This window comes from Oryctolagus cuniculus, chromosome 3, assembly GCF_051225735.1.
Source record: "Oryctolagus cuniculus isolate XC-2025 breed Fujian yellow rabbit chromosome 3, ASM5122573v1, whole genome shotgun sequence".
Taxonomy (NCBI): Eukaryota; Metazoa; Chordata; class Mammalia; order Lagomorpha; family Leporidae; genus Oryctolagus; species Oryctolagus cuniculus.
In genome coordinates, this window is record NC_142869.1 from 180,872,569 (window position 1) to 180,890,415 (window position 17,847).

Sequence of the window (17,847 nt, forward strand, 5' to 3'; positions counted from 1 at the left end):
CTCACCTTTCTCTCTGCTTTCACACTTCCTCTCTCACCCCAGCAGTCTGCCTCGACTGGATTAAACAAGGCAGCTATCACTGGTCTGTGCCCTCTTTTCTCTAACTCGTTCTTCCTCTCGCCCAGTGGAGTACAGAGATAACTGTCTCCACCCAAGTGAGTGCACTTAACATCTGATGTTGGTGGTAGCCTGGTCTCCATCTATCCAGTGAAGGAGCCCATTGGAAGAGCTGTTCCACACACAGCCTCTTAGTCCCACTGTGCCTCAGTTTCTTCTCATTCCTCCCTAGTGCTTGACCCCGTATACCCTGCCCCTGGGTGGTCACCTATCCCCAGGCTTCCTTTTTCTCAACCGTGAGCTTTCTCTAGTGTTCTAGCCTCAAGTAGCACTGCTTCTGAAGCCCAAGTCTAGAAACAAGACAAGTGGGAGGTACTAAGATAAACAGACAGTTAAATGTATGGGGGTAACAAATGACACTTGAATCAGGCATTGCAACCAGTAAGTCTGCTGTGTCTTCTGTCTTGGACCATGCAGGGGTTGTGGGTCACTGTGCTCCCCGCTGTCTGACCACATTAGGTCTGCTTTCCATAGCCCAGGCATTGCTATTCAAACTAACCCAACACTGGGGACCCAAAAAGTCTGGTCTGGCCCCTCACACTTGGGGGCCTCTACTTAGATGAAGAGGAGGCAGCAACATTGGTCACAGAGAAGGAGGATGGGTAACTCCATGTGCCTTAGGGGAAGGTGCCTGCCCCATGTCAGAAGAGAGGACAAGGATGGGCGGAGCTTCACAGACTTCCCTGACACACAGCCATGCACAGCACACCATTTTTATTTGTTCATTCTATTTCACATTCAGAGTTAAGAGCTCAATCTGTGGGGTAGCAGAGAGGAAAACAAATAACCCAGCAGAAAGAGGATGAGAGGTGCAGAGGGAATAACTTTTCAGGAGCACAAATCAGTAACAAGTGCCGGAGAATCCAGGGTGAGGACGAAGAACGGGTACCCTTGTGGAGTGGCTTCAGGGATTCTTTTTCTTGACCTGAGGAGGAGAGAACATTTTCTCGGTCCTGGGGACCATGGAGCAGCAGGAACAGGAGCAGAGGAGGCAGGCTGGGGAGCCCGACTTTGAGTAGGGCTGCATGGTTCTACCCACCCTTCAGTGATGCCTTCTGTCTGTAACTATCCTGCATTTTCTCCCAACGTTCCGTGCCTATGGTTTCGCTGAGATGACAGGATGCATCAAGGCTGGGGGCTGGCTCTGAGGTTCCCTCACAGATCTGCCTGATGTGCCACCCCCTCCCTCCAGTACCGATTTCCCCATTCCGCCCTCGTCCTTACCATGGCCATCAGCACCAGGGCGCTGACCAGCACAGCGTACAGGGTGGCCTTCCCCAGCAGGATTTCATAGAGGACGGTAGCAGACAGGACCCCTTGCTGATAGGATGCTGTTGGCAGGAGGGGAGAGCAAGTGGGTACCTGTGAGCAGCTGTCTGTGGCCTCCTCTGCTCCCCGCCCCACCCAGTGTCCATGAGTTTTCCAGGCCCTGGTTCCAGGCAAAGACCAAGGGTCTCACTTACCCGAGCTGATGCCACAATCTGGAATACAAAGGGAAAGAAAGGTAGATGAGAGGATGTCATTCCTTAAGGACACTGAGCCCCAAATCACAAACTCCACTTATTTATTTTATTCTTATCGTTTATTTGAAAAGAAGAAAGAGATGGAGGGAGATCTTCCATCCACTGCTCCACTCCCCAGATGCCTGCAACAGCCAAGGCTAAGCCAGGCCAAAGTCAGGAGCCTGGAACTTAATCCAGGTCTCCCCCGTGGCTGGGAGGGGCTTATGTACTTGAGCCATCATTTTCTACCTCCCAGGGTGTGCATGAGCGGGAAACTGGATTAGAAACCCAGTAGCTGGGACTTGGACCAGGCAGTGTGGCATGGGATGCAGTGTCCCAAGCAGGGACTTCACCACAGCACCACATACCCACCCTGTAGACTTCAAAATCACAGACTCAGGCCACCGACTCCTGTACATCAGGTGGGGCAAGGTCAGCCTCTCCCGACGGCCCTGGCACTGTATTGCTGAAGCTTTCCCAGTGTCGGGGACAAGGTCACTTTAATTTTATAAAACAGGACCAGTGAAGGGGACAGGAGACAGCACCTACAGATGCCAAGCTGTGTGGCTGGTGCCCAGGGCCACCTCTCAGCACAGCTGGGAGGGGCTGAGACTCCAGGGAAGGTGTGAGCCTGGTTTGGCCTGTTCAGGTCCCAGTCGTCATGGAGAGGAAGTGTGCTCTATGCTTCCTGAAATTGTGGTCACTGATGGTCCCCTTCCATCGCCTCTGGTTTTCTTCGGGTCTAATCTTCTCTTCTGCCTGGAGCTTTTCACTTCCCGGTGGTGGGTGGCCCCCCCCAGCCTCCCCAGGCCCTGCTTACCTGCTCTGCCCCGGGTGTGAGCACTGACGTTCTGGGTGACGGGTTTACTACTGTTGTACGTCCACTTGTCGTCGTCCGTGAGCCCAAAGAACTGGACTTGGCAGCGGAAGTGGTTGCGGGGGTTGTGCCAGAAGGCAGCCGACACCCTCAGGCGGCTGCTCAGGCAGTATTTGGAGTGATCGGACTTGGGGTCCTGCTTGTAGGGCTGGGGGTCCGTGCTGACCCCGTTGTGGACCTCCTTCCCGTTCACCCACCAGCTCAGTTCCACGTGGTCAGGGTAGAAGTCTTTGGCCAGGCACACGAGCGTGGCCTTCTGGGTTTTGTTGATCTCTGCTTCTGATGGGTCAAACACAACGACCTGGGGTGGGCTCACATTTGCCAGGTCCTCTGGAAAGTGAAGAGGGGTGGGGAGGAGCAGGGCTGCTGAGAGCTGTCTGGGCCTGGGTTTGTGTGGGTGCACGTGTGTGGGTGCACGTGTGTGTGCATATGTCCGTGTAGGTGCACATGTGAGTTTGCATGTGTGAGTGTGTGTGCATATGTGTGTGCATAGGCGTGTGTGGGCGCACATGTTTGTGTGAGTGTATGCATGTATTCACGTGTGTGGGAATATGCACACATTTGTGTGTGCATGTGTGCATATGTGTGTGCACGTGTGCACGTATGTTTAGGTATGTGGATGCACACATGAGTGTGAGTTCGTGCGTGTTTGCATACGTGTGTGGGTGCACGCGTGTGTGCATGTGTGTGGTGCACTTAGGTGTGAGTGTGTGTGAGACAGCCATGAAGGAGCCATGATAAAGCACAGCCATGTCACCGTAGGTCACACCCCACTCCTCTGCATTTGTACTCCCTCTTCCTTGCTGTCCACTGTCTCTCCAACCTCCTGTGGTTGCGGTAGGAATGGCTCTTCCTTGCCCTCAGAGTAATGGCCCTAATGACATGTTTTGATTTTTCCTCCATCAGTAAAAGTTACCTGTCTACTTCTTACTGCTTTACATAGTAGTTATTTAAATAGAGCCCTGGGTGGCAATCAGAACAACAGGATCCAAATCTGGAACCACTTAGCCCACCAGTGTGCTTTTGGAACATCGCTTTAGTATCTCTGCTGCATTTTTTTCTGGCTGTGACGTAAGAATCAGAACATCGACTTTCCGTATCTGGCAAATATTGCATATTCTCCATCCCATGAGGAAGCTAAGAAAAAATCTCAGTCTGAACACAGAATGGTGATTCCTAGAGGCTGGTAGTGGAAAGTGGAAGAGAAGGAGTTTAGATAATGGCTACCAAATCAGAGTTAGGGCAAAGGAATACGTTCCTGGTGTTACACAGCAGAATGGGAGACGACAGCTTACAATAAGCTCATGTAGGATGTATGAACAAATCCAAGAGAGAAGACTGTAATCATATAGTACTGTCACAGAGGAGAAATGTTGAATATCCTGTTGGGTAGGCACACACTGAATACTGGTATTGAAATGTCACACTGTAGCCCATAAATATGTACAATATTGTTAAGCTCTGGAAGGTAGAGATTCCAGAGGTTCACCTAGAGGGTGACTGCACCCCAGCCCCAGAGGCCGAGGTCACCCCTGCTCAGGGGCAAGCAGCTCTCTGCTGACCAGCCAAGGGCCCCTGTGGGTGCTGTGTGCCCACTCCTGCCCGGGACCCCAAGCTTGGGAAGAGCGAGGGGTTCTACATCTAATTTTAAACCCACTTTGCTAAACGGTAAATCAGCAAGGCCAGGCTGGCCTGGACACTGCTTTACTGATTCATGGTCATCTGTGCATCTTGGCCTCTCTGTTCCACCATGGTCCACCCTTTTCTTCTCTGCCCAACTGCACTCAACGCCCCAGTCATTTCAGACCCCCTGACACCTGCCCGGAGCTGTGCCCTGCTGGTGTCCAGCCAGGCTCCTCCCTGCCCTTCCCTGCCCATGGGGCTCCCTTTCCTGAGTGGCAGCTACAGCCCTGCCCCCACCCATGCCCCAGGTCACATCCAGCAGCTCTCCAAGTCCTAATACATCCTCCCCTTCTCCACCCCTCACCCTATCCCTGCACCCTTTTCTGAAAGGGTGTGAAAATGAAATGACATAAGGATTCACAAAGCCTCACCCTACACCAGGTTATTTGTATCCAAACTGAAGGAGCTGAAGAAGAAGGGGGATTTGGGTTTAGAGAGACATTTGGGGGCTGGGGTCTTCTTCAGATTGTGAAACGCACACGGTTTGCTCTTGTCTACTCAGGAGGACATCTTTCCAGTTCACAGGGTGTTCATGAGAACAGGAGGTTTTCTCACTTTTTGTCCTGCATGAGGTCATCCTGTCCATTTCTCTGCTTCCAGCTACCCTGAGTTTCTTTGGACCAGAGGAATAGAAACCCCTCCTTATTTTAAATGCAGGGATTTTTCCAACTTTCCTTTTCCCTTGACATCCAAATCCTACCAGCAAGCCTCTGTCCCAAACAAGCCTCTGAGATGATCAGAGCAGCTGCTTGCTACCATTGTCTTGAGGGCATTGCCGCTCTGAGCAATGGTGGATACCTAGAGCGCCACAGGTGAATTCCTTATTTTCATCCCGTGACAGCCTTCTCATTTTACCAACTCCTTCTTCTGGACCTGCCCTTCATTCATCTATCCTACTCTGTGCTTTCCATGGAGTTTTTGTGTCTGAGCAAAAACATTTTAGCCTCCTGCTAAAATGAAGACGTACTCTTACGTTCTCACACTTCTTCACATTTCCACGGATGTGACTGCCTTCCGGCCGGCTTCGCAGGCGTGCAACCTGTGCAGTTACACACACCCACATGCTTAGAAGAGACCTATACTTGGTTTCATGTTAGGCTGCTATCATTTTGAAATCCTACACAATTTTTAAAGTGACAGCCTCACTCTTTTATTGTGAGCTAGGCCTGCAAATTTTGTAGCCGGTCTTGCCACCCTTCAGGTCAGTGTGCCCTCTCCCCAGCTCATAGCTTGCTGTTTGCTTTTATGCTGCCAGGTCTTTGCCGGATGAACTGGACCTGAAAACCCAGCTTGCACCTGCAGACTCAGCTCCACCAGTCTTTCTGCTGCAGTCTGGTTGCTTTTGCTCTCATCTCAAACACTCTGGCTCTGGGATTCTACCAGCCTTCCAGGGAAGGTTTCTATAGAAGGTACTGCTGTGCCTTCCCCCGTAAGTAAACATCAGTCTCTGTTGTAAAGATTAAAGATGTGCCTTGAGCCACCTGTGCTATTCTCAAGGATATCTGTCCATCCAACAGGCAGGTCAAAAGCAAACAGACCCTCACTATACCCGGTCTGGTCACTGTCACCAAATAACCCAGGTTAACAGCCAGGGATTGTGAGCTGCTTCCTTCCCTGGCCTCAGGGCTGTCATCACCCTGTGGAGTTTAAAGTCCTTTCCAACTCTAAGAGCATAAGATCACAGGGAATTGTCCTCTCTGCACAGGCTGCAATCTGCATTCGAAGGTGTTTGTAACAAATGAATTCCTTGTACCCTCTGGACTGAACAGCATAGAGTACTCTCAGGAAGCCAGAGAGGCCAGAGATTTCCCTAAGGGGTGACTGCACCCCAGCCAGACTGCACCCAGAAGCCGAGGTCACCCCTGCTCAGGGGCAAGCAGCTCTCTGCTGACCAGCCAAGGGCCCCTGTGGATGCTGTGTGCCCACTCCTGCCCAGGGAACCCAAGCTTGGGAAGACCAAGGGGTTCTACATCTAATTTTAAACCCACTTTGCTAAACGGTAAATCAGCAAGACCAGGCTGGCCTGGACACTGCTTTACTGATTCATGGTCATCTGTGCATCTTGGCCTCTCTGTTCCACCTTGGTCCACCCTTTTCTTCTCTGCCCAACTGCACTCAACGCCCCAGTCATTTCAGACCCCCTGACACCTGCCCGGAGCTGTGCCCTGCTGGTGTCCAGCCAGGCTCCTCCCTGCCCTTCGCTGCCCATGGGGCTCCCTTTCCTGAGTGGCAGCTACAGCCCTGCCCCCACCCATGCCCCAGGTCGCATCCAGCAGCTCTCCAAGTCCTAGAACATCCTCCCCTTCTCCACCCCTCACCCTATCCCTGCACACCTCAGGAAACAGATTGAAACTGTCCCGTGCCCTGCCCATGTTCGCCTACCAGAAGCGGGCAGAGGATGTGGCAGCCCACTCCCGATCTCCCTCTCCCGCCGGCCCCGTCCCCATCGCTCCGCACACTCTTCCGGGGTCTTGCGGGACCTGGGGCTGGAAGGCGCGGGCGTCGGACTCACCTGTGACCGTGAGCTTGGTGCCGGGACCGAAATACTGCTCATAGGAGCACGGAGGCACAGCCCCGCTCGCAAACTCCCACTGCGGCTCAGTGCAGGGACCAGGTGCCCAGACTCAGGCGCACCGCCGCCTTCTGTCCCGCCCTGGCCGCTCCCTGCGCGCAAACTCACCGAGCACTGTCAGCCGGCTGCCGGAGCCGAAAGTTTGCGCCGCCGCTGCAGAGCACAGGCCGAGGGCCCGCGACAAATACCCGGCCCGCGCTCCCCTAGCACCAGGAACCGGGGGGCGTCTGCCCCAAGTATCCGGTCTCCAGGTTTACGGCCGCCGCCCCTGTCCCACCCCTTCGCGGTGGCCCTGGCAGCCCCCCGGGTGGTCCCAGCTTACCTAGCACCGAGAGCCTGGTGCCTGCACCGAAGTACTGAGTATCTTGGCTCACAGCCCCCGGGTGCAACACAAAAACAGATCCCGCCATCCCCACCCCCCATGCCCCTCGGAGCGTCCCAGCCCAGCCTCTCTCTTACCAAGCACGGTCAGCCGAGTGCCTGGGCCGAAATACTGGGTCTCTGAGCTCACAGCCTCCAGGCCCCGGACAAAAACCGGCGCTGCCCTCGTGTGCTGTCCCCAACTCAACTCTGATCCCCACCAAGCCTGAGTGCTCTGTTGCCCTCTCACCACCCAGAACCGGGAGTGCTGGGGCCTAAAGGAGTTGGCAGCTGGGCAGCTGTCCACTTCTCCCCTCCTAACCCAGTGAGTGTTTCAGGGCCCTCCTTACCCAGCACGGTCAGCTTGGAGCCATCCCCAAAGTACAGCTGCCCGGTGTTCACACAGCCCTGTGTTGCCTGGTGCAAACCTTGCCTGAGGTCCTGGGGCCCAGCCCTCTAAGGCCCTGGATGGCCCAGCATCCAATTCCCCTAGGCTATGTTTCAAGGGGGTGGCCCAGGCTGAGCAGCCTACCATCCCTTATGCCTGGAATCAGAGGTCTTACCTAGCACGGTGAGCTGGGTGCCTGGTCCGAAGAACAGCTCATCAGCAAAGGAGCACAGTGGGAAGTGGCTGCCAGAATGCCTCCTCTGTGGCCACCTCCCTTAGCACAGTTAGAGGGTGCTCCCTCCTCTCTTGCCTGGACTTTTCCCTGGCCATTTCATGAGGTCATCCCCGATTTGCAGGGAGAAACAGCATGGCTTGGTGACAATACCGTGGACTTGACATCTGCATGGGGTACCAGTGAGGGTTGGCTGGAGTTGGGAACTACTGCAGGTGACACTGTGGCTCTTAGCAGATAGGACCTGTAACCTCTCTGATCTCAGTTTCTTCATCTGAAAAATGGGTATCTGTCTCTCCCACAGGGGTTTCATGGGTGGTTCCTTATAAATAATGCACGCACAGGTACTTTGTCAAGGGCAAGTTTCAAGAAAAGTGATGAGTGGTGCTCCCACTCTGCTGCCTTGGCCTTTGCAGTCCTGGCAAGCTGAGTGTGGAGCAGGGGCATTTGCTGGCCCAGGCTCCTGCAAGACCACAGTAAGCACCAGCTCCGGAGACCTCTCCCCGTCTGGTCGTGGATATTTTTATAGGGCAGGGCTTTTTGTAAAAGCATCTCCTCTACCTGAATCATTGTGCCCCCCCCCCCAGTCCCCACAATGTTACATCATGATACAAAAATGTTTCATAGTTCTGTCCCCCACCTCCAACCCCCAGGCAGGGGCAGGAAGCACAGGTGGCAGCGGTTAGTCTGACTGAGTGGAGCTGGGAACAGACAAACTCAGGGTAAATTTAATGTGGGGAGAGGCTTGCGGCGGGGGCATGGGGGAGGTGGTGGTGGTGGTGATAGGGGAAGAGAGACCCATTCTAGAACATGCACCCCCGAGGAGACATCTATGGCATTGGGTCTCCCCTCTGAGGCTCACTGTGCCCACCTGCTCAGACTGGCATTTATAGTGAGGTGGGTGGGAGGAGCAAGGAGTGGAGAGGCAGCCCTAACAGAGAAATTTGTAGAGCACATTCTAGCAATTTATAGCACAAGGACCAACAGCTTAGAAACCTACAATCCCTCACTGCTTCCTGAACAAGGTCCAAACTCTTATCATTCACTGATGCCACAAGAGTGCGTGAACAACTATTATGTGACACGTTGGTTTGTAAGGATGAGTGCGGTGTCAGAACAGCATGTCTCAGCCTGCCTTTGAATACTCCTGTCTCAGCCTTACACCCAGTCAGCTGCACAGATGTTCCCAGAAGTATCTAACCACATTGTCTGAGCTTTTGCTCACGTCTCTGATTAGCTTGGCCACTCTATCCAGAGTGGGCAACTGAGATAAATTCTCCTTTTGAAGAGTTTGTCACCTCCTCAGACTGATCATCCGAATGAGAAATTGAGCATTAGCCTCTGACTGTATTTTAGTAGAGAGCTTACACTTCTATTCCAAAGCTTTGCATTGCCATTCAGCTCTTTGCAAGACTTCACCTCTTTCTTTGTGATTGGTAGCTTCTTGGAGACTGTGATGTAGATTTCTTTTTTTTCTTGGAGGCTGATAGAGACATTCGTGAGTGGGTGACCGTGTGCACTTGTGTGCGTGAGTATATGAAGGTGCATACACACATTTGTTTGTGTGCACACATGGCTTTGAATGCTTTAAGGTGCAGTACCTAGGATGCTTATTTCCCATAATGGAAAGGTGGGTGGCTGTTTCAGGCAGGACTTTGCAGATGATTTCTGAACAGGCTCTCTGTGGGTTCAATCATTTATACATTCATTTATTCAAAGATACTACCAGTGTTGACACTGAAACAAGGTACCAATGGCATATCCCAGAGATACCATCACTTCCTGCTTATCAGGGAGTTTGCAGTCAGATGTGGTGCTAGACAACTAAAGAGGCAGTTTCCATCAAGTGTGACAAGTATCATGAAGGAGGCATACACCAGGCAGCATGATAGCAAAATAAAGAGTGTATTCAGGCCAATCTCTGCAGAGAAAGAGGTAGGGAAAAGGCAATAAAGAGCCAGATGTCAGAGTCAGATCTTTAAGACTAAGTAGGAGTTACCAAGGCAGGAAGGGTTGTGTCATTTCAGAAGGAGGAGTAGTGTGTGCAGGTGAGAGAATGAGGGGAGTGTGGAATAAGGAGGTAGGGCACCATCAGTGGGGTCTTAGGACCCATGTGAGGGACCGGCACTATATCACCATGGTGACAGTGAGACAACAGACCAACAGACTGCATTTGAAGATTGCCTAGAAGTCGAAATAGGGCTGATTCATGGTTTTATTTTATTATTTTTGACAGGCAGAGTGGACAGTGGGAGAGAGAGACAGGGAGAAAGGTCTTCCTTCCATTGGTTCACCCTCCAATGGCTGCTGCGGCCAGCGCACTGCGTTGATCCGAAGCCGGGAGCCAGGTGCTTCTCCTGGTCTCCCATGCGGGTACAGGGCCCAAGCACTTGGGCCATCCTCCACTGCACTCCCGGGCCACAGCAGAGAGTTGGCCTGGAAGAGGGCAACCGGGACAGAATCCGGCACCCCGACCGGGACTAGAACCCGGTGTGCCGGCGCTGCAAGGCGGAGGATTAGCCTAGTGAGCCGCGGCACCGGCCTGATTCGTGGCTTTAGGGAAATCTATTTTGTATCCTTGCAAAAGTTGAGCAGGGAGGAACAGGGGTGGTGCTGTGATGTAGAAGGTAAAGCCTTTGCCTGCAGTGCCAGCATCCCATATGGACGCTGGTTCAAATCCCGGATGCTTCTCTTCTGATGCAGCTCCCTGCTAATGCTCCTGGGAAGGCAGTGGAGGATGGCCCAAGTGCTTGGGCCCCTGCACCCACGTGGGAGACCCAGAAGAAGCTCCTGGCTCCTGGCTTTGGATGGACCCAGCTCCGGCCATAGTGGCCAATTGGGAAGTGAACTTTGCAGATGGAAGATCTCTCTCTTTCTCTCTCTCTGTATTTCTGCCTTTCAAATAAATAAATAAAAAGAAGTTGAGCAAGGAACATTTTACCATTTCACCATAATTTTCTGGAAAGAAACTTATAAACATATTCATAACTTAGACTGGAAGACGATCTTCCACTGAAAACAAATTTCCATGATAGTTCGTTTTACTCTTCTCAGCTGGGAGACATACTCGAGGAACAAATGGAGACAAGTGGTGTTTATCAGTGAGCTGACTGCAACACAGGTGGGTGATATAGGGGGAATTAAGTTTCCCTAGCCAAGGGGACATGAATAGTTGGTAGGTGGGCACATTTTGTTGGTCCACTGATCCTTAGGGCACTGTTGTTCAGCGCAGGAGAGAAAACTCCTTTAAGCTAAATCTCTAGAAAGTTCTAACAGTAACTACTTCAGCTCCCATACATCTTTCATGACTAACTTCTGTCAATCAGAGTGAGTCCCGCCCCTCTCCTAGGTGAGAGAACTGCAATTTGCATGAGCAGCTCTTGTTTCCATCCTGACTGAGCAGGGAGTGCAGAGACTGGAGGAGAGATTGAGACACACACAGGGAGTGCAGAGACAGTGGAGGAGAGATTGAGACACACACAGGAAGTGCAGAGACAGTGGAGGAGAGATTCAGACACACACAGGGAGTGCAGAGACAGTGGAGGAGAGATTGAGACACACACAGGCTCGGCCATGGTGCTTTTATTCATGGAGTCATTTCAGCATACATCGGTTCCTCTGGGTAGGGGAGATTTCTGCCATGACTATCTAAGGGTGCACGCACTCAGGGGGAAGATACTGGGGTGGAGAGAGATGCCAGCTCTTCAGAAGTGTTGGCGTAGGGAGAATCCACACTGGGACTGTCACAGGTCGGAAGCTGCAGCTTCATCTTCTGAGGGGCGTCAGGAGTCCTTTCTCTTGACCTGCAGAAGAGGTTTTCAGGGTTACTGACATCTAGGAGTGGTGGGAATTGTCGGGAAACGGGAGAGATCATCCACCAGGAAGACAGGACTCCATGAAGCATCCCTTGAGTGACCGCAACTTCTGATTCCCAGCGCAGATCCTTACACTGCATTCCTGTTGAGGTGGAAGCTGTCCCATGGGGCATGTGAATTAAGGCCCCTGATGTTCTACTGCCTACCTCCAGTGCTAGCAAGAGCTCCTTACTCCTGGCCCTGAGTAGCCTGTGCCATGTCATCACCTACAACGTTCCCACACAGCCCACTTACTCCTTACCATGGCCATCAGCACCAGGGCGCTGACCAGCACAGCGTACAGGGTGGCCTTCCCCAGCAGGATTTCATAGAGGACGGTAGCAGACAGGACCCCTTGCTGATAGGATGCTGTTGGCAGGAGGGGAGAGCAAGTGGGTACCTGTGAGCAGCTGTCTGTGGCCTCCTCTGCTCCCCGCCCCACCCAATGTCCATGAGTTTTCCAGGCCCTGGTTCCAGGCAAAGACCAAGGGTCTCACTTACCCGAGCTGATGCCACAATCTGGAATACAAAGGGAAAGAAAGGTAGATGAGAGGATGTCATTCCTTAAGGACACTGAGCCCCAAATCACAAACTCCACTTATTTACTTTATTTTTATCGTTTATTTGAAAAGAAGAAAGAGATGGAGGGAGATCTTCCATCCACTGCTCCACTCCCCAGATGCCTGAAACAGCCAAGGCTAAGCCAGGCCAAAGTCAGGAACCTGGAACTTAATCCAGGTCTCCCCCATGGCTGGGAGGGGCTTATGTACTTGAGCCATCATTTTCTACCTCCCAGGGTGTGCATGAGCGGGAAACTGGATTAGAAACCCAGTAGCTGGGACTTGGACCAGGCAGTGTGGCATGGGATGCAGTGTCCCAAGCAGGGACTTCACCACAGCACCACACACCCACCCTGTAGACTTCAAAATCACAGACTCAGGCCACCGACTCCTGTACATCAGGTGGGGCAAGGTCAGCCTCTCCCGACGGCCCTGGCACTGTATTGCTGAAGCTTTCCCAGTGTCGGGGACAAGGTCACTTTAATTTTATAAAACAGGACCAGTGAAGGGGACAGGAGACAGCACCTACAGATGCCAAGCTGTGTGGCTGGTGCCCAGGGCCACCTCTCAGCACAGCTGGGAGGGGCTGAGACTCCAGGGAAGGTGTGAGCCTGGTTTGGCCTGTTCAGGTCCCAGTCGTCATGGAGAGGAAGTGTGCTCTATGCTTCCTGAAATTGTGGTCACTGATGGTCCCCTTCCATCGCCTCTGGTTTTCTTCGGGTCTAATCTTCTCTTCTGCCTGGAGCTTTTCACTTCCCGGTGGTGGGTGGCCCCCCCCAGCCTCCCCAGGCCCTGCTTACCTGCTCTGCCCCGGGTGTGAGCACTGATGTTCTGGGTGATGGGTTTACTACTGTTGTACGTCCACTCGTCGTCGTCCGTGAGCCCAAAGAACTGGACTTGGCAGCGGAAGTGGTTGCGGGGGTTGTGCCAGAAGGCAGCCGACACCCTCAGGCGGCTGCTCAGGCAGTATTTGGAGTGATCGGACTTGGGGTCCTGCTTGTAGGGCTGGGGGTCCGTGCTGACTCCATTGTGGACCTCCTTCCCGTTCACCCACCAGCTCAGCTCCACGTGGTCAGGGTAGAAGTCTTTGGCCAGGCACACGAGCGTGGCCTTCTGGGTTTTGTTGATCTCTGCTTCTGATGGGTCAAACACAACGACCTGGGGTGCGCTCACATTTGCCAGGTCCTCTGGAAAGTGAAGAGGGGTGGGGAGGAGCAGAGCTGCTGAGAGCTGTCTGGGCCTGGGTTTGTGTGGGTGCACGTGTGTGGGTGCACGTGTGTGTGCATATGTCCGTGTAGGTGCACATGTGAGTGTGAGCGCATGTGTGAGTGTGTGTATGCATAGATGTGTGAATGTGTGTATGCATACATGTGTGGATGCATGTATGTGTGTGTGAGTGCATGTGTGAGTGTGTGTGCATACGTGTGTGTGTGGGTGCAGTAGGTATGAGTGTCTGTGTGTGTGAGATGGCCATAAGAAGCCATCATAAAGCATAGCTGTGGTTGTAGGGGGTCTTGCGTGCTCTGGGGTCATGGTCAGCCACTTCCTTCTGGGCTGTCCCACACATTGGCTGCTATCTGTCCCCATCTCCCTAAGGTGGCATTGCATCTCGATTTTCTTTGCAATGACTCCTCCTCTGAGACTTGTTGGATCACCTCTCAAAAGAGTATTTCTGTCTGTCTTCCTTGTTCAAAGCCTGGTGTCGTGCATGGCTGTCTCATGATTAGATTTAGAAGAAGTCATGGCTGAGTTGAATGAGCTTGGATTTTAAGGCAGAAGACTCATTAACATTATGACCACAAGAACAAAATTGACTTTTTCTTACCATCATTTTTTTTTTTTTACGTGGGGGTGGTGGTACTGCATATTAGAATTATCCTTTCTTGCTTAGAAGAGTCATTTCTTATTACATCTGACTATGAGTTTTCTATATACTACAGCCAACTCACCTTTTTTGTATGTAACCTGTTTTGAGGAGCCAGGTAGCCTCTGGCTAATATCCTATCTGATATTCTACATTCACTCCTACACTGGAGTTCCAGGGGGCTGTGTTTGCTAACAGGCTGAACTCTTCCTACTGGCAAGCTTCCCTGGCAAGGTTTGAAATCACAGCCAAGCCCAGCATTCTTAAAAGCAGGAAATGCATGATTGCTAGGCATGAAGAAATCACCAAGTCCAGAGGCTCATCTCAGCAGAGGGTGTGCATTGTGAAGCCCTGGAGACTTTCACGTGCTTGGTAGATGGAGGGAAAGAATTCCTGGGATACCTGGAAGGGATGACATCATCCAAAACCACGTGGAGGATAGAAAATACACATCCATCCTTCAATCACCCTCCCTTTTTACCAGAATTTACTGTACTCTCTGTCTCTGTTTTGACCATGGGAGTGAGCTTTGGAGACAAAAAGGTGCCAATCCCAGATGCCTTCACTTTATCCAAATTTGAGGGTCATTTTTACGGGAAAATGAGGACACAGGGTTGGAAAAAGGCACACCCATGACATGGTGAGAATAAACACCAGGAATTAAAGTGATGATCACAGTAAATTGACTCATTTAAAATTCATAAAGGAATTGCATATGTTAGTTCCATCCATTTTATGAGCTAGGGAGCCTGAGATAGTTCAAGTCACTTTTCCAGCTGCATGAATCCTAATTCCCTCCCCCTCTCACCCCATGCGCTTCCACCCAGGCATCCTCTAAATCCTGCGATTTGTACTCTGAACTCCTTTGTACTTTGAATGCATCAACTTGAAGGATGCTAGCTGCCCAAGCCCCTAATCCTGGTAGGACCTGGGTCCCCTTCCTCCAGCCCTTGCAATATCTCCAGCCCAGACCCCATGTCATCCCCACCACCCTCTGTTCACCTGCCAGCTTCCTCTCAAGTGTGGTGATGTTGTATTAGGTTTCATGATGGGTCCCTTATCCCATTATCCCAGGATAGATCCAAGCACAGGCTTGAGAAAACGAGTGTCCACCCTATTTCCTTTATATCTTATCTGCTGCTAAAATGGTAACCATTTATTCAGACTTAAATCCCTACCTCTGTCAAGCACAGTACATCCCAGACACTCCCCGGCGGCTCCTGCAATGCTACGACAGGGACCTCTGTCCCCAGACCCCAGGAGCAGCCCTCAAAGAACCCTGGTGTTGACATCCTGGTCCCCACGGCCCCCTGTTTGTCAGGGAGCTGAACGCTGGTGTTCAGAGACTGGTGGAGACAGAGGGAAGGGGCAGGAGGGGCACACACGGAGGGCTCTATTCTGGAGGTAGAAGACAGGAAGATTTTTGGCAGGGAAGACAGAGCCTTTTGCCAAAATGGGGTCAGCAAGGCAGAAGTGGATTTAGACGGGAAGGAAAAACAAAAGATCTGATAAAAAGGGGAAAGGAGGGGAGAGGAAGTAAAACAACGAACCAAGAAAGGGGAGATGAGAAGAGCCCTGGAGAACAGGGAAAAGCGCAGGAAAACACAGGACCCTCAAGACGAAGCGGAGAGCTCCGTGGCGGAGACCCGCAGCAAACACGGCAGAACAAGCCAGGCAAACTCCGGCAAGGCAGGAGAGGGCACGGGGCTCCAGGCAGGGAGCGGGGACTTGGACCCTTATTCTTGCGCCCAATTCCCTTCCCCGCTGCCCAAACAAGGCAGCCCCCAGTTAGGAATGGAGCCCCCATACCTGTCACGGTGAGCCTGGTGCCGACTCCAAAGTGGAGTGGTGAATTAGCACAGCTGCAGGGGCTCTGAGTAAAACCCACCCAGAGCTCGGCAGCCAGGGGGCAAGGCTGCATGCCCCCCCCACCGTGGGACGAGCACCTCTCTCAGCCTGCACCACGGCTCTGCACTAAAGGAATTCCCTTCGGTAAAAGCTGAAGCTGTCCTGGGACCAGAGGGGCAGGAGCAAGAGGCTTGGGTGGGGTAGCTCCACGCACATGGCAGGAAGGGGAACGGAGAGCGGGGAGGAGGCAGATCACAGCCTGGACACGTGGAGGAGAGAAATGGAGGAGTCGGCCAAGTTGCACCCAAGGGGATGGTGGACCCAGCCCCACAGAACCCCGTGGGGTGAGAGGGTTTTCTCAGCCCTGGGGGGAAAGACAGACTCTGCTCCAAGGCACAGTGACCCCGCCACCATTGGTATGGCATCTTACCTAGGACAGAGAGTCGGGTCCCGCTGCCAAAATGCTGCTGCTGCACAGTTTAACATCAGGAGGCAAACCCTGGCAAAGCTCCTGGGAACCCTTCCTCCCAGAAATGGGCTCCCCACCGGACCCCTGGGGCTCCAGGCATCCTCCACCTGCCCTCATGTTCTCGGCCTTTTCTCTGCTGTGTTCTCAATGCCTGCCTTCTCCCATGAGCACTCCCACAACTCCAAGCTTGCAATACACCACCCCGAAAGCAGCATTTTACTTACCCAAGACAGACAGCTTCGTTCCGTTGCCAAAGAACAGTTTTTCATTAGAAGCACAGCATCAAAGACCGGCAGCAAAACTGCCGCCAGCTGCCTGCCATTCCTTCCTCTCCAGCCCACCTGCCATCTCTCTCCCAGTCCCAGGAGAATTTCAACTTTGGGAGGTGGGAGAGTGGTGGACAACTATGCTGCCTGAGATGCTGGAGTCACAGGACCTCTACGCCTCTCCCTGTGTCTGTCTCCTTTCTGTGTGTGTGACAGATTCAAGGCCAGGGGCTCTCCCATTGGTCATGGCCAGGGCAGGCACCGTCTGAGGAGTCAGGGGAGACGAGGTGACCCCAGCTAGGAAGGCCACCTGATGGGGAACCCAGGGTGGCACAGCCGGTCCATGAGGTCTTAGAGACGGAGGCTACTCCCTCGTGTCTGCATGAATTCACGTCTCCCTTATAAAAATATGACCTAAGCTAAGCACCCAAGGCGGAGGCTGCTGCTTCTGGATCCCAGCTCCTCCTGGCAGGTTCCCAGCCCTCCAGCCCTGACTTACTTACCTACAACAGTGAGCCGGCTTCCCTCCCCGAAATAGACGGTGTTTCCAGAACACAGTCTCCCAGGTCCACTTCAAAACCTCCCCCTGTCTGCTGAGCAGAGCTGGGAGTCGGGAGAGGTTGGGCGCTCATGGCTCTGCTCCCTCTCAAGGCACCAGCCCTGCTTCACACACTCCATAAACACTCCCAGAGCTTGCCCGGGGCCCAGCTGACACAAGGAGACTGACTGTGGCCTCCCGTGAGGGCCCTACAGAGAAGCTCTGTCAGAGAACTGGACGGACACATACCTGTCTCTTGCTCCCCATCTCAGGGGTCTACCCGCAGAGGCAGTGTCACCCCAGGCTCAGCTATGACTCTGCTGAGACCCCCTTGAGTCCCCCGGGTGGGTTCACTCTCACAGGGAGCCTCCCTGGAAGTCGATTCCAGACAGGGGATGCCATCTCCCTCAACCGAGGTCCCTAAGCTGCGTTTCCCCTTCCCTCAGGCATTTTCCAGAGCAGAGACCCCCTTCACTGTACCCCACCAAGCCTTACCTACAACCGTCAGCCTCGTCCCTGAGCCGAAGGTGTAGTCATAGTTGGCACAGCACAGCACGGCCACACCAAAATGGACATTCTGGAGCCACTTTCCCTTACAAATGCAGTCAGAAAGGTACGCAGAAGTCTTACCTATAACTGTGAGTCTGGTGCCTTCTCCAAAGAAAAGTTCAGTGTTGACACAGTGACGGGGGCAAGGAGGAAAATGAACTCAAGGTG

The 17,847-nt window shown here is 52.9% G+C and overlaps 2 gene segments (V, D, J or C); both read right to left on the reverse strand.

Moving 5' to 3' along the window:
* Nucleotides 1-814: 814 nt before the first annotated feature.
* On the reverse strand, nucleotides 815-7,204 carry LOC103345244 (T-cell receptor beta chain C region-like). The segment is given in 5 exon segments: nucleotides 815-1,042; nucleotides 1,342-1,448; nucleotides 1,581-1,598; nucleotides 2,440-2,826; nucleotides 7,074-7,204. Coding segments are annotated over 5 exon segments (621 nt in total).
* A 4,094-nt stretch (nucleotides 7,205-11,298) lies between these two features.
* LOC138849090 (T-cell receptor beta chain C region-like) lies at nucleotides 11,299-16,272 on the reverse strand. The segment is given in 5 exon segments: nucleotides 11,299-11,534; nucleotides 11,848-11,954; nucleotides 12,087-12,104; nucleotides 12,946-13,332; nucleotides 15,819-16,272. Coding segments are annotated over 5 exon segments (645 nt in total).
* Between the last annotated feature and the right edge of the window lie 1,575 nt (nucleotides 16,273-17,847).